Below are 13,795 nucleotides of genomic sequence, written 5' to 3'. Positions count from 1 at the left end.
CACTGTCCCATTAAGTACTCTTCTCTAGGCAGAGTGTTTCATTCATTAATTCATTCAGTAAGAACTTCTGAAACACCTACTATGGGTTCTATGTGTGCTAAGTACCGGGGATACAAAGAAAAAAGCAAAAGATAGTCCTTGCTCTCAAGGAGCTCACAGTCCAATGAGGGAAACAACAGGCAAGCAACTATATACAAACAAACCATATATAGTATAAAACAAGCTATATATAGTATAAATTGGAGATAATCAATAGAGGGAAGAGAGTAAGAAAAGGCTTATTCTAGAAGATAGTGTTGTGCCCAAACCCAAATCACATAACATCTGATTTGGAGCCCACCATTAAGGCCCTTTATATTTGTCTTTGTCTCTATCCGACACCCTGTAATAGCTTGAAACAGCATAAGGCATAGTCTTGGGTATTGCCCAAGGCATAATCCCCTAACCCCCTACTTCCTGAATTAGCCTTCTGTATATCATCAGATATGTACAAGGATCAGTCCTGGGGTTATGGTACAAGTTTATCTTAAGAGGAGACCACCCTGTACTTAGAACATGACCCTAGCCTGTCCCCATTACCAAATGTCCCTCCACCCTGTATTCAGAACATGATCCTAGCCTGTCCCCATTACCCAATGTCCCTCCACCCTGTACTCAGAACATGACCCCTAGTCTGTACATTGCCCTGTACCCTCCACCCTGTTCTGGGAGGGACCCCCTTTCCAGGAAAAGTTGCACCCTTGTACCCTTGCATCATGTTCCCAAATTTGCCCTGAGTTATAGATCTAACCAATGGCAATTCTTGGCTTCTGTGCATCATTGCTTATGCTAGTTCTCCTCCCCAATAGTGGTTTTTGTGGTTTTAGCCTTTATAAGCACTGTATGTACCCCAATTTGGGGCTGCTTGATTTGAGTTTATACTCCAGGCAGTCGCACGCATCCACACCTAAATTTACCTTGAACCCAGGTCTCAGCTCACTCTCATTCTCTGCACAATAATAGGACCATTCACTTTCTCTGATTTGAACTTTCTCCAATTAGAGACTGGCTCATTCACATTCTATGGCATGTACTCTCCTTTGTAACTAGACTGTTCCCCTCCCCCCCAAGGCACTTTCCCCTCTAGCTAGACTCAGCCATTATTCCTCCTTCCCCAACATGCATCCCTTTCTTAACCCAAATTGGTCTACTTCCTCTCCTATTCCTCTCCAGATAGTCTGCCCCTGACATTATCTTTTCATCCACGAAAACAAATTTATGGGATTAGAAAGGAGATCAGAGGGTATTTTGTTTAATCCCTTTCCCCTCTGTACAGCATTCATAATAAGGATAATAGTCTTGGAGGTAGAAAAGACCTTAGAAGTCCTGTAGTCCATCCATCTCATTTTCCTAATAAGGAAATCAAGTCACCAAGTGGTAAAGTGCCTTACTTAAATTGTCCAAGGCTTTTATTTTTCAAATTATGAACGTGGAGATGAAAGAGATGAAGTGACTCCTCCAAAGTCACACAGGTGGTAAATGATTGAACTGGGATTTAAACCTGATTTTCTAAATCCAATGTTCTTTCTCCTCTACCATGTTTCCTCTCCCAAGGGGCTGGGTCATTCAGCCACTTCCCGGAGACCTCCAGGGATGGGAAACACGCTCTCCTAAGGAAGGCCCATTCTCCTTTTGTCCAAATGTGATTATTGTTTTCTATTAAATCAAGCCTAAATCAGCCTCTCTCTGCACTTTCTACCCACTGTTCCTAATTCCTCTGATACCAAGCAGAATAAAGTTAATCTCTCTTTTACATGTTTTTTTTTTTTAAGCAATTGGGGTTAAGTAACTTACTCAAGGTTACATGGCCAGTTATTTCTGGGTGTGGTGCTGAGTATCTGAGCCCAGATTTGATCCCCAGGTCATCCCGACACTGGAGCCAGTGCTCTTACTCACTGAACCACCTGGCCGCCCCTAAGCAATTGGGGTTAAGTAACTTGCTCAAGGTTACACGGCCAGGTGTTTCTGTGTGGGTGCTGAGTGTCTGAGCCCAGGATTTGATCCCCGGGTCATCCCGACACTGGAGCCAGTGCTCTTACTCCCTGTGCTACCTGGCTGCCCCTCTCTTTTACATGTTAGCCCATTAAGTACTTGAAGACATGATTTATGCTCTCCCTTAGTGGGTTCTAAGCTCAAAAATTAAAGTTTTCTTTATTCATTTAATTTTAAGTCTTTTCAACACCTGCATTACTTTCCTTCTGTGCCTTCCTACTATCACCTGTTAATGTCTTTCCCAACATGTGCTCAGACCTGAAAATACCATTGTGGATGGTGAGAGGTCTGGACCAGGGCAGGGGATAGTATAGTGTTCATTTGTCTTGGCATTAGACTTCTGATCATGTAGTTTAAAGTGAGTGTGTATGTGCATGAGAGAGTGTGTGTGTGAGTGTGCACTTGTGTGTATAGCTTTCCAAGTCATACAGTTGGTTGATATTGAGCTTTCAGTACACTAAAACTCTCCAAACTTCCCTGCCATAATTTGACTCACAATATTAGCTTTCACAACTCACATTGCTTTCTAGATGTGTCTCTTCCTTCCTATATTTGTTCTGTTCATTTATTTATTTTTGTATCTAAGTGATGGAATTTAAGATAATACCTATTAATTTTTGCCTTTCTGAATCCCTATTCTTGACATCAGTGAGTTAGCTATGTCCCCTCCCCTCTATCTGTATATAATCTGTTAATTTGATAAACATTCCAGAATACCTTCATCCAAGTAACTCATAAGGAAGGAAGGAAAGAAGGAAGGAAGGAAACATGCACTTATTAAGCATCTATGATGTTCCAGGAACTGTGCTAAGTGCTTTAAAATTATTATCTCATTTAACCCTCAACAACCCTGGGAGGTGGGTACCATTATAATTCCCATTTTACAGCTGAAGAAACAGAGGCAGGCAGCAATAACTTGCCCAGGGTCATACATTTAGTAAGTGTATGAAGCTGGATTTGAACTAGGATCATCCTGACTCCATGCCCAGTGCTCTATCTATAAATACAAAATAAATACTTATATACATAGGATAAATACATAAATATTAAAATATTGAATAGACTTAGACTCCAGACAGAAGCCATTTGGCATTTCATTAAAGATCTCTTATCTAGGCTGTCATTCACCCATTAATCAACAGTCTGGGGCTGCTCATTCCACCACTTCTGAATCCCCCAAACTCTACTATCACCCAGGCCATATTTCTCCACCTTGTTCATGAGAATACTAAGGGATGATCTGCCAAATGCCTTGCTAATTTCCAGGTAGATCAATGCCAAAATATTCTGCTGATTCAGCAACTCTTTCAGAAGGGAAATGAGGTTGATCTGAAAAAAAATATTCTTCAGGGAATCTTTTCTAGTTTCAAGTGAAGATCATTTCCCCTTCAAAGTCCTCAAAATCCATCTATTTTATAATCCTTTGAGAATTGTTTGAGGCTAGGCATCAAACTCAATGGTGACTACTTTGCAAAATCCATTTTCTTTCTCTTTTTGCAAATTGGGACCACCCTTATCTGTCTCCAGGTATATGGCACCTCTTTTGTTTTCCACAAGGCCTCGCAAATTTATGGTAAGGACTCCATAAGCACATCCACAAATTCATGTAGGATAGCAAGGGACTGGAAAAAGTTTGAAAATTGGAACCACAAGACATCGGGGTCCAGATGCTTGCTCTGTCATTTAAAGCTATGTGACACTGAGTAAATCACTCAACCTGAGTCTCAGTTTCCTTCTCTCTAAGACAGGGATGATGTGAGCACCACATTTGAGGAAGGACAGAGCTGGAGAGGATTTGTAGTAGGCTGATTAGGATGATGAGCAGACTGTAAAATACCATATACAGTGTGTGGCAAAAGTCTTAGTGCAGTTTAAAGCTGTTAAACTTTGAAGAAACTGAGGGAATGAAGAGAAGACTTAGGAGAGACATGCCAGCTCCATTATCAACTATTTGAATGACTGTTACATCCATGAAGGATTATATTAATTCTGCTTATTCTAGGAGAAGTGGGAAGGAAGTTGCAAACAGATTTTGACTTGAAGAAAGGAAAAATTTCCTTGGAAATTAGAGCTAGCCCAAAGTGTAATGGTATGTTTTAGAGGTAGTGAGTTTCCTTGTCACTTTAGGCCTTCAAGGAGACTGGATACCCATGTGTAGGGGTGCTGAAGAAGGGATTTCCTATTCAGTGAGAAGTCAGGCTGAGCTTCCTCCCAACTCTGAGAAGTAGGATGGCCAAATAGGAGGATTTCACAGTAATCCATAGGAGAGATAAGGACCTAAGTTAGGGTGTTGTTTGTGTAAGTAGCAAAAAGGGGTAAATACAAGAGATATTTTAGGGTTAGACTCAACAAAACCAACAAGAATTGTCAAATGTTTGGATGAGAGAGGGAAGGGAAGAGAAAGACTCCAGTATGACTTGAACCTAAGTTTCATCTACAACAGAAATATGAAAGTTTGGAGGATTGGAGACTTTAGTTGAGGAAAACAGCAATTTACCTTTTTCACAAGTTGAGTTTGAAATGCTTATAGGGTATCCAGGAAGGAAAATTCAGCAGTAGTTGATGATACTACTAATTCTAACCTAGAATTCAGGAGATGGATTAGATCAGTGGTAAATATAGAGGTATGGGTATGGTCTACAAAGAGCTGACAGTTGAATCTATGGAAGCTGATGAAATCTCCAATAGAGACAAGTAGAGAATGGAAGAAGGGATAGTCATAGTAAGCAATGAAAAATACCACATTAATAGGGATGGATATTCATCCAACCAAGGGGCTTTGAAAAGGATACAGACAGGGAAGATGAGAAATGAGACAACAGTTCCATGGAAGAAGGGGAGTGCTTATGAGTATATCAAAAGTTGCAGAGAGGTCAAGGAGGTTGAAGACTGAGAAATTAAGAAGTCATTGAGAAACTTGGAGAGAATAATACTAGTCAAGTGGTGGAGTTTGACAGATTGTAAGAAGTTGAGAAGTGAAGGGGTAATGAAGACATAGAGCAAACATGTACAACCTTTCTGGTTGTTTGGCTGTGCAAGGGAGGAGACATACACAATGATAGCATGAGGGGCTGGCAAGTCAAATAAGGGCTTTTTCAGGTTGGGGTAGACCAGGGCATGTCTGTGGGTAGGAAAAGAGCCAGTAGAAAGACAAGAGATTGATTAATGAGAGAAAGAGGGACAATACTGAATGAGGCAAGCTCCTAGAAGAGATGGGAGGTAAAGGTATTAAAGGATAAAGGTTGAGAGGTTGCCTCAAAAACAAAAAGGATTACCTCTCAAGTATAGGAGTAAGGGAGATACTTCTGGGTAAAGATATAGATTTTAAGGTGTGGGATAGGAAACAATGAGGGAGTTCATGAAGGATGGCCTCCATTTTCTTGGAAAAGGAGACAGTGACATCTGTAGGGAATGGGGTAAGAGAGAACACGTGGTGGTATGAGAGGCTTGAGGAAAGAATAGTAAGAGGTCCCAGCAGAGATGAAATAGTATGGATTTGAAACAGATTCAGTTGGAACAATGGGGTTGCTTCCTGCAGAAATATTTGGGATTATGGAGAAGGCAGATGGTAGAAGTGATCCAGGGTTGAGGATTGTCAAGGAATGAATTGTAGTTAAGACTGAAGGCAAGGGAATTCAAAGGTGGAGAACAATGTTCTTGGTAACTATATGGTCCATGATATGAATAGGGTAGAGAAACAGGGATGGTCTGGAACAGGGTGGGGAATCTGTGGCCTTGAGGCCACACTTGAGGACCTAGAGGGCCATATGTGGCCTCAAGATCACAAGTTCCCCACTCCTGGTCTGGGAAAAGAGGGAGAAATAGGGGCATGTGAGGCTACACTGAAGAGATCAACTAGGTTTAGGAATTTGAGAGGCAGCAGAGGAAGAGTTGGAAGGAGGGGAGATCATAGAGGGATCCTAGAATCTAGAGTTTTGTAGATGAGCTGGAGAAAGGCCCCAGAGAAAGTAAGGAAAGAAACAATTATTGATTAAGCACCAATTGCATACTAGATACTGTGTTAAGTGATTTGCAAGTATTTTTTTCATTTATCCACAACCACCCTGGGAGGCAGGTGCTATTGTTAGCTCCTTTTTACAGATAAGGAAGCTGAGACATTTAGAGGTTCTGATTTGCTCAAGGTCTTCCTGACTCAATGCCCAATTCGCTAAGCCTCCCAAATACTGTAATATAATATCAAGCAAAGGCAACTTCCCAGGTTCAAAATACCAGCATAGGTGCTCTCTATTTTATTCAGTAACAAACCCAGAACAGAGAAGATCAAAACATGACATCATTCAAAATACAGCATTTACTAAGTGTGATTAAATAATCTCCAAGGCCTACCCCACCCCAGGACTTTCCAATCATTCAATCAATTACAAAGTCTCTGTTCCAAATACTTGTCCACCCCTAGGCTATACCTTAATTAAGTCCACCACAAAGCCCCTCTTCTCAAATGGAGATTAGTTTCCAAACATAAGTAAAATACATTCATTTGCTCAACCATAGAACACAAAAAGGTCAAAAGTTCCCCACCCCTGGATCACAATTGAATCTACCCCAGAGTTACATCAAGTTTAAACACAGCACTTAATACCCAAATGGAGGTCTTTTCTTCATCTTGACACGAGGCAAGTTCTCAGCAATCTTAGTTCCTGGGGAGACAAGGCTTAGCAAGGCCATAAGATACATTGCCAGTCCCTTCATGAATTTATCCTCTGTCTGTAGAACAGTCCTAGAACCCCTGAACACATTAGCAAAGCCCTCTCCCAGGATTTCTGTAAACATACAACAAGAAAATCCTTCTTCAGGGCTTCTGAACCAACAGAAAGGCTCCCAGACCCCTGCAACAACAGCACTGTCCTTCACCAGTGGACAGTATTCATTCTGTCTGCCGGACAGTCTCCAGACCCCTGCAACAACAGTACTGTCCCTCACCAGTGGACAGTATTCACTCTCAGTACTGTCCCTCACCAGTGGACAGTATTCACTCTCTGTCTGCAGGACAGTCTCAGGCCTTCTTAACCAAATGCCAGGTTCCAGGACTTCTTCAACAGGACAGTCTTTCACCAGTGGACAAATCTGGCAAAATAACATCAAAACAGATAGACAAAGTACCAGCAAAACAGCCATGTCTCCTCAGTCCTTGGCAGCTCAGGGGGCAGGTCTCAAAAGTCCAGGGCAATTCAAAGCGGCCACCAGCAATCTCTTAGTCTCTCTCTCTCCACGAGGTGCTGCTTCCAAAAAGAACTTCCGCCTCTCTCTTGTCTCTCCAAATCTACATCACCAGCTCCTCCCAGTTCAGGACTTTCTTTTCACATCAACAAGCCCATCCCACAGGTGGGATTAACAAACTCTGGGTTTTAATACAATCAATTTGAAAACCAAGCCAATACAGGGGAATCTTTAATTGCCATTACTATCACAAATACCTAAAAACCACTCTTTATCCCCAGTGGAACCTCATATATCCTTCCATTTCTAATGGATGTTGGTGAATTCTAAGGTATGATTTCCCCTGTGAGTGGCTGAAGTAGGGCAAAGCTTTAGGTCGTGAAAATGAAAGAGGCTGATGAAATTGGGAGGCCAAAGGGAGGACCAAGTATGAAAGGTGGGTTTGGAGAGACAGACTGTGCTCTAAGTATTGACCTCTAGAGAAAGGAGGGAGAGTGACATGGAGGCCATCAGATAACTACAATTAGGGAAGATATAGATAGATAGTGTTAACCTCAAAGGAAGAGAGGTGGCTAAATGATGGTAGCAATGGAGGACAGGGAGTATATTAACTCTTCTTCATGGTCCAGTACATCAGAGCTCATAAGAGAAGCAGAAACCAGTTCTGGAGAAGTTGGTCAGGTATGCATTGCCTTCTGGAGTGTGTCAAAATAGAATGTGAAGAGATGGAAAATGAAAGGAAGTTTGCCAACAGTCACAAGTTCTGGAGCTGTCATGGAAAGAAAGGCTTGAGGACGCAAGGGGGTGAGAAGCGGTAGGATTGACTTGAATTAGACAAGAGTATGGAGAAAGGGCAGCATGGGAAGGGATATTACTGAGTCACTGAGATTAAGAGAGGGAGAAGTATAAATTTATTAGTCATAAGTACCAGTTGCTTGGGGCCTTTGCCTTTCTGGGTCTTATGATGTTGAAAGTATAATGTTCCTTCTCTGAATGTTATGAAGTTGGCAGAGGTGGCAGCAGAAAGTTCAGGCTGGAGGTCCAAGTTTGCAGAGATTGGAACTCCTCTCTGTCTGTCTGTCTCTCTTGTCATCAACTCATTAGTAATATTCCAAGATGGTAGAGTATGAAGCCAACACAGAAGATATTTCCCACGATCATAATTTTACCCATGTGGGTGCTGCCCTTCACTAATGTGTACCACAACCCCTCTACAACTCATAAATGGTTTCAAAAGCTCCTGTGACTAAACAGGAAATAAGCTTTTCTCCACTTAGCTATGCAGGCATTAAGCAAACTGAAAGAAATTTGTCACCAGTCCTATTCTCAAAGACTTTCCTTTCCATCTTTGTAAGGCCTACAAGAACTGGTTCTGTTGGTTTAGCCTTTGAGAAGGCAGAGATTCCCCCCAGTCTTTTCATGCTACAATGAGACAAGGGAGGTTTTATAATTTTGATACTCCATGTCTCCATTATCTTATGATTGTAATAGTTTATGTGTAATTCTAAGATTCTATGTATCCATGCTTTTGAAAATGAGATTCTGAGAGAGTCTGTGATCCTGATTCTGGTTCTCTATGAGTAGGTGACATTTTTCATACCCAGAAGCTACTTCGGAAGTAGAAGACCATTCTTGAGGAGATGTTGTCTACCCAAGGGAGGATATTCTCTTTGGCCTTGGCTGCCATCTGCCCATAGGAGAGAAGGATAGTACTGCTGGCCCACTTCCACTTTGGGTCCTCTTCCTCCTAGGGAGATGGGAGAAGGAAAGAACAATAGTATAGAGCCTTCAACATTGGGTTTGTCAATAGGTATCACTGTTTTTGGCCAGTGGAACCCTGAGGACCACGTATCATAGGATCACAGATTTAGAACTAGGAGGAGTTACCTTTAGAGGTCAGTGAGTATAATCCCATCATTTTACAGATTAGGAAAGTGAGGCCAGGAGAGATTAAACATTTTCCCCAATATCATGGATAGTAAAAGGCAGAGCTTTTGAACCCAGATCCTCTGACTCCAAATATAACACTTTTCCCTGGACAATATGCCCCTCTAGTAAGGAGCTTGGGTTCAGTTCCCTAATTCTTCCAGGATAGGGAAGGAGAGAGAGTCAAAAGGTAGCAGCCCATGCTAGAGCCCTTGTTTTTCCCAATTTATAAAGTGTATAGACAATAGGTCTCTCTGGATGAGTTCTAGGCCTGGGGAAAGTTATGTCATGGGGAAGGCCAGTACATGTTAGTGAGAATCCAAGCCCTTCTTGCCTGGCTGGCTGGCCCTCCACAAATCTCATTCACTGATTCACTTATCAACTGACCAATTCAACAAATATTTATTGAACATCTCCTAAGTATAGGGCCCTGAGCTCCGTGTTAAAGGAGATACACAATGCCTTCATATCGCTTAGTCAGTCAAGGAGGAAGAGAACTGATGTGGTGATTCATGTATTCATATATACAAACATTTCTTTCCTTTCTAATTTCTTCCAGGTTTTAGATTTTTTTCTTTGCTGTGTTGATATTGTCCCTCTTCCTGTGCCCCACCCTACCTATTTATTCCATGCAATATTTCTTTGTCCTTATAATCTCTTCTGGTTCCCAATTCTTTCCTCTACTGCTGCCCATCCTTTGCTCCTTTCCACTTATCCTCCTTTTTTCTATGCTGTTTTAAGGAGCAGTGACTGTCATAGGTCCTTGCATGGCAGGTAACTGTAATTTGAGGATAGTATTCCTGTTTAGAAGGGTGAGGTGGGCATTGCAGAGAATCCTGAAGGTGAGATTCTATGATACAAGAGACCCTAGGCTTTAGAGATAAAAAGGACTTGGGAGAAGAGCTAACGCAACCCCTCCCCCCCCATTTTCCAATTAGGGTAATTGTGTCTCAGAGAGGGAGACGACTGACGCTGAACATTAGACAGGTTATATGTCATAGACCTCTTGTTGTTTAATGTTCCTGTGAAGAGGAAAGGGAGAAGTGGTGGCAGAGTTCCTTTGTGGCCGCAAGGTGCAAATACCTTAATGTTAAAGTTGTTAAGGGTCCGCTTTAAAGCTCCCGTCCGACCAAACTGGTCCAGTACTGCCCAAGCATCATCCAGATGTCGTGCTGCTGTTAACCCTATGGTAAGGGCAATTCCCTATAAGGGGACAAGAGAAGTAGGGATACTGGTAAACCGAGGGTTCCCAGCACAAGGCAGATTGGTGCAAGGTCCATGGGATCTTAGAGAAAGGGGAAACTCCACGGGGAAACTGAGCTCCAGAGAAGGGAGGGCACATCATTCCCCTTAGATAACACAGTGTATATATCAGTGATAAAGGCAGGCCTAGAACTCAGGTGTCCTGAATCCCTGTCAAAATCAATAACATTTATATAAATTTTTTTCATTTTTTTCAATGCACTTCCTCCTCACAGAAGCCCTGTGAGAAAGATTACATAAATGTTATTCTTTTTTTTAAGGATAATTGTTTTAGAGATGGGAGGGCTCTTAGAAGTAACCTAATCCAATCCCTCAATTTTACAGAAGAGGAAACTGAGACCAAGGCAGGTGAAGTGAGGGCCCCATTGCCAATGCATTTTCCAATATTGAGGTGGCTAAGTAGAGCAGTGGTTAGGGTGCTGTTTCTGGAGTCAGGAAGACCTGAGTTCAAATCCGGCCTTAGATGCTTGCTAGCTGTGTGACCTTGAGTAAATCATTAAACCTCTGCCTGCCTCAGATTTGTCAATTATAAAATAGGGATAATAATGGCATCTACCTCCCAGGTTTTTTATGAGGAAAACACTTAGTACAATGCCTAGCACATAGTAGGTGTTTAATAAATTCTTGTATCATTCAACACCCTTCCCCCTTATCATTGTATAGATGAAGAAATTGAGGCTCTGAATGATGGGTGATTTTCCCATAGTAATGTGATTAAAAAAAAGACCAGGATATGAATCCACGTATTTTGACTCCAAGTCTAGGGTTCTTTCCATCACAGCATATCATGCTACATGAAACTCAGAACCTTACTAATAGTAGAATTTTAGGCCTCCATGACCAGGTGGTTTTCATGGAGAGAAGGGGAATTTTATAAGGGGACAAAGGAACTCCTGTAAGGAATAGCAAATAGTATGTAATAGATGAGCAGTTTCATGTGCAATCATTTAAAAAAGTTAATTAATTTTTAGTCATTGACATTCACTTTTATAAGATTTTGAGTTTTGATTTCTTCCCCCTCCCCAAGATGGCATGCAATATAATATAGGCTATATGTGTGCAATCATGTTAAACGTATTTCCACATTAGTCATGTTGTGAAAGTAGAGTAAGAACAAAAGGGAAAAGCCATGAGAAAGAAGAAACAAAAAAAAAACAAACAAAAAAAGAGAGAAAATAGTATGCTTCCATCTGCCTTCAGACTCCATAGTTCTTTCTCTGGATTTAGGTAGCTTTTTCCTTCATGAGTCTGCTGTAATTGTCTTAGATCATTGCATCGCTAAGAAGAGTATATATAGTATCACTTAAAGGGTGATAGTATAAGCAAATTAGGAGAGCAAGGAATAGTTTACCCATCAGATATATGGAGAACAGAAGAATTTATGACCAAACAAGAGAGAGAGAACATTATGAAATACAAAATGGATAATTTTGATTACATGAAATTTAAAAAATTTCGAAGAAAAAGAAGCCAATGCAGCCAAGAATAGAAGGGAAGCATAAAGCTGGGAAACAATTTTTGTAGCCAATGTCTCTGATAAAGCCCTCATTTCTAAAATATGTAGAAAACTGAATCAAATTTATAAGAATACAAATCATTCTCTAATTGATAAATGATCAAAGGATATGGACAGGCAGCTTTCATATGAAGAAATTAAAGCTATCTATAGTCATATGAAAAAATGCTCTAAATCACTATTGATTAGAGAAATACAAATTAAAACAACTCCGAGGTACCACATCATACCTTTCAGATTGGATAACATGACAAAACAGGAAAATGATAAATGTTGGAGAAGATATGGGAAAATTGGAACACTAATGCATTGTTGTTGGAGTTGTGAACTGATTCAACCATTCTGGAGAGCAATTTGTAACTGTGCCCAAAGGGCTATAAAAATGTGAATATCCTTTAATCCAGCAATACCACTACTAGGTCTCTATCTCAAAGAGATCATAAAAAAGGAAAAGGACTGACAAGTACAAATATATATATCAGCTTTTTTTTTTTGTGTTGGCCAAGAATTGGAAACGGAGGGGATACCCACCAATTGGGGAATGACTGAACAAATTGTGATATATGAATGTAAAGTAAGACTATTGTTCCATAAGAAATAGTGAGCAAGAAATAGGATTTCAGAAGCGAATTTGGTCCTTGCACAATGTTGCTGTTACTGTATACAATGTTCTCCTGTTTCTGCTCACTTCACTCAGCATCAGTTCATGTAAGTCCAGGTTTTTCTGAAATCCAGCTACACAGCATTTCTTATAGCACGATAGTATTCCAACACAATCATACACCACAACTTGTCCAGTCATTCCTCATTTGATGGGCATTCTCTCCATTTCCAATTCTTTGCCACCACAAAAAGAAGTGCTATAAATATTTTTGTACATGTGGGTCCCTTTTTTAATGATCTCTTTGTGATACAGGTGTAGTAGTGGTATACAATAATCTTTTAAAAAATTATACTGTTATGAAAATTCTTGTTTTATTCCATAAATTAAAAATAAAATAAAAAAAAATTAAAAATCATCCTATGTGACTGACCACTTTCTAAGGATTGGGCACTCGCTGGTTGGTTGGTGAATTACATTGGAGCATAGAGAAAACAGTGGTGGAAAGAGTTCTGGATGCAGAATCAGGAACCTGTCTGAGGGAGCACAGTGGAGATTCCAGTACTTGTACCTACTACCTCATGAAATCCCTATGAGGAAAGTGCTTTGTAAATCTTACAGCAGCACAGAGGCATGAAAAGTTATTAGATCTTTTGGGTGTAAGAATATGCCAAGTCTGCTGAATTTCCCCTGAGGGCAGAGGTGGGTTAGTAAATGTTTAACAGTTGATTCTCTAGGGAAAAAATGTAAGCAGGACATAGTATTACTATTTTCTCTGTCATTTTCTTAGGTCTAGATAATCAACAAAAGAATAAATCAAGCCTATGATTTTTAGTTTGCCTATTTCTGAGGTATTCACACTGAAAATTTAATAATATGAGCTGCTAAGAGCCACCTCCAGCATACCCCTGTCAGAAAGCCATGTGACCCCATGTGATAACTTACATCGAAGGAAGTTGTCTGCACCCAGGGGCGGCAGATATGGGATAATGGAGATGAAGTTAGGTGACCATGTATGCTTGGAATCAGGGCTTAGTTTATAAGCTTAGACCAGTCTGTAGACAGGGGCAGGCCTTATGGGGAGAGCTTAGTCTGGGGTTAGGGTCAGGCTTCAGCCTGGGACTAGGGTTAGATCTTAAGTCTATCATGATGGTCAAGACTGGTTACAGGATAAGAATTTAGTCCAGGATTAGGGCTTCATCTGTGGTTGTGTTTAGGGCTTGGGCTGTGATGGGAGTTTGAGGCAGTCATCTTTAGTTAGGGTTAGGTTTCAGTCTGTG

General features: G+C 40.9%; 1 protein-coding gene across 1 annotated transcript in view; it reads right to left on the bottom strand.

Moving 5' to 3' along the window:
• Positions 1–13,795, bottom strand: part of LOC138156134 (maestro heat-like repeat family member 5) — a 99,490-nt gene that overhangs the window by 68,160 nt on the left and 17,535 nt on the right. The window contains exons 8-9 of the mRNA XM_069081358.1: positions 10,219–10,338; positions 8,810–8,956 (exon numbers count right to left, since the gene is read on the bottom strand). Coding sequence (XP_068937459.1) covers positions 8,810–8,956; positions 10,219–10,338 — 267 coding nt within the window. The remainder of the gene's footprint in view (positions 1–8,809; positions 8,957–10,218; positions 10,339–13,795) is intronic.

The sequence above is a fragment of the Petaurus breviceps genome, unplaced genomic scaffold (assembly GCF_028583685.1).
Source record: "Petaurus breviceps papuanus isolate PSGF00001 unplaced genomic scaffold, PetGlider_PUasm1.0 98, whole genome shotgun sequence".
Taxonomy (NCBI): domain Eukaryota; kingdom Metazoa; phylum Chordata; class Mammalia; order Diprotodontia; family Petauridae; genus Petaurus; species Petaurus breviceps.
Note: the sequence above shows the minus strand (reverse complement) of the source record. Positions and strands in the feature narration are given on the sequence as shown.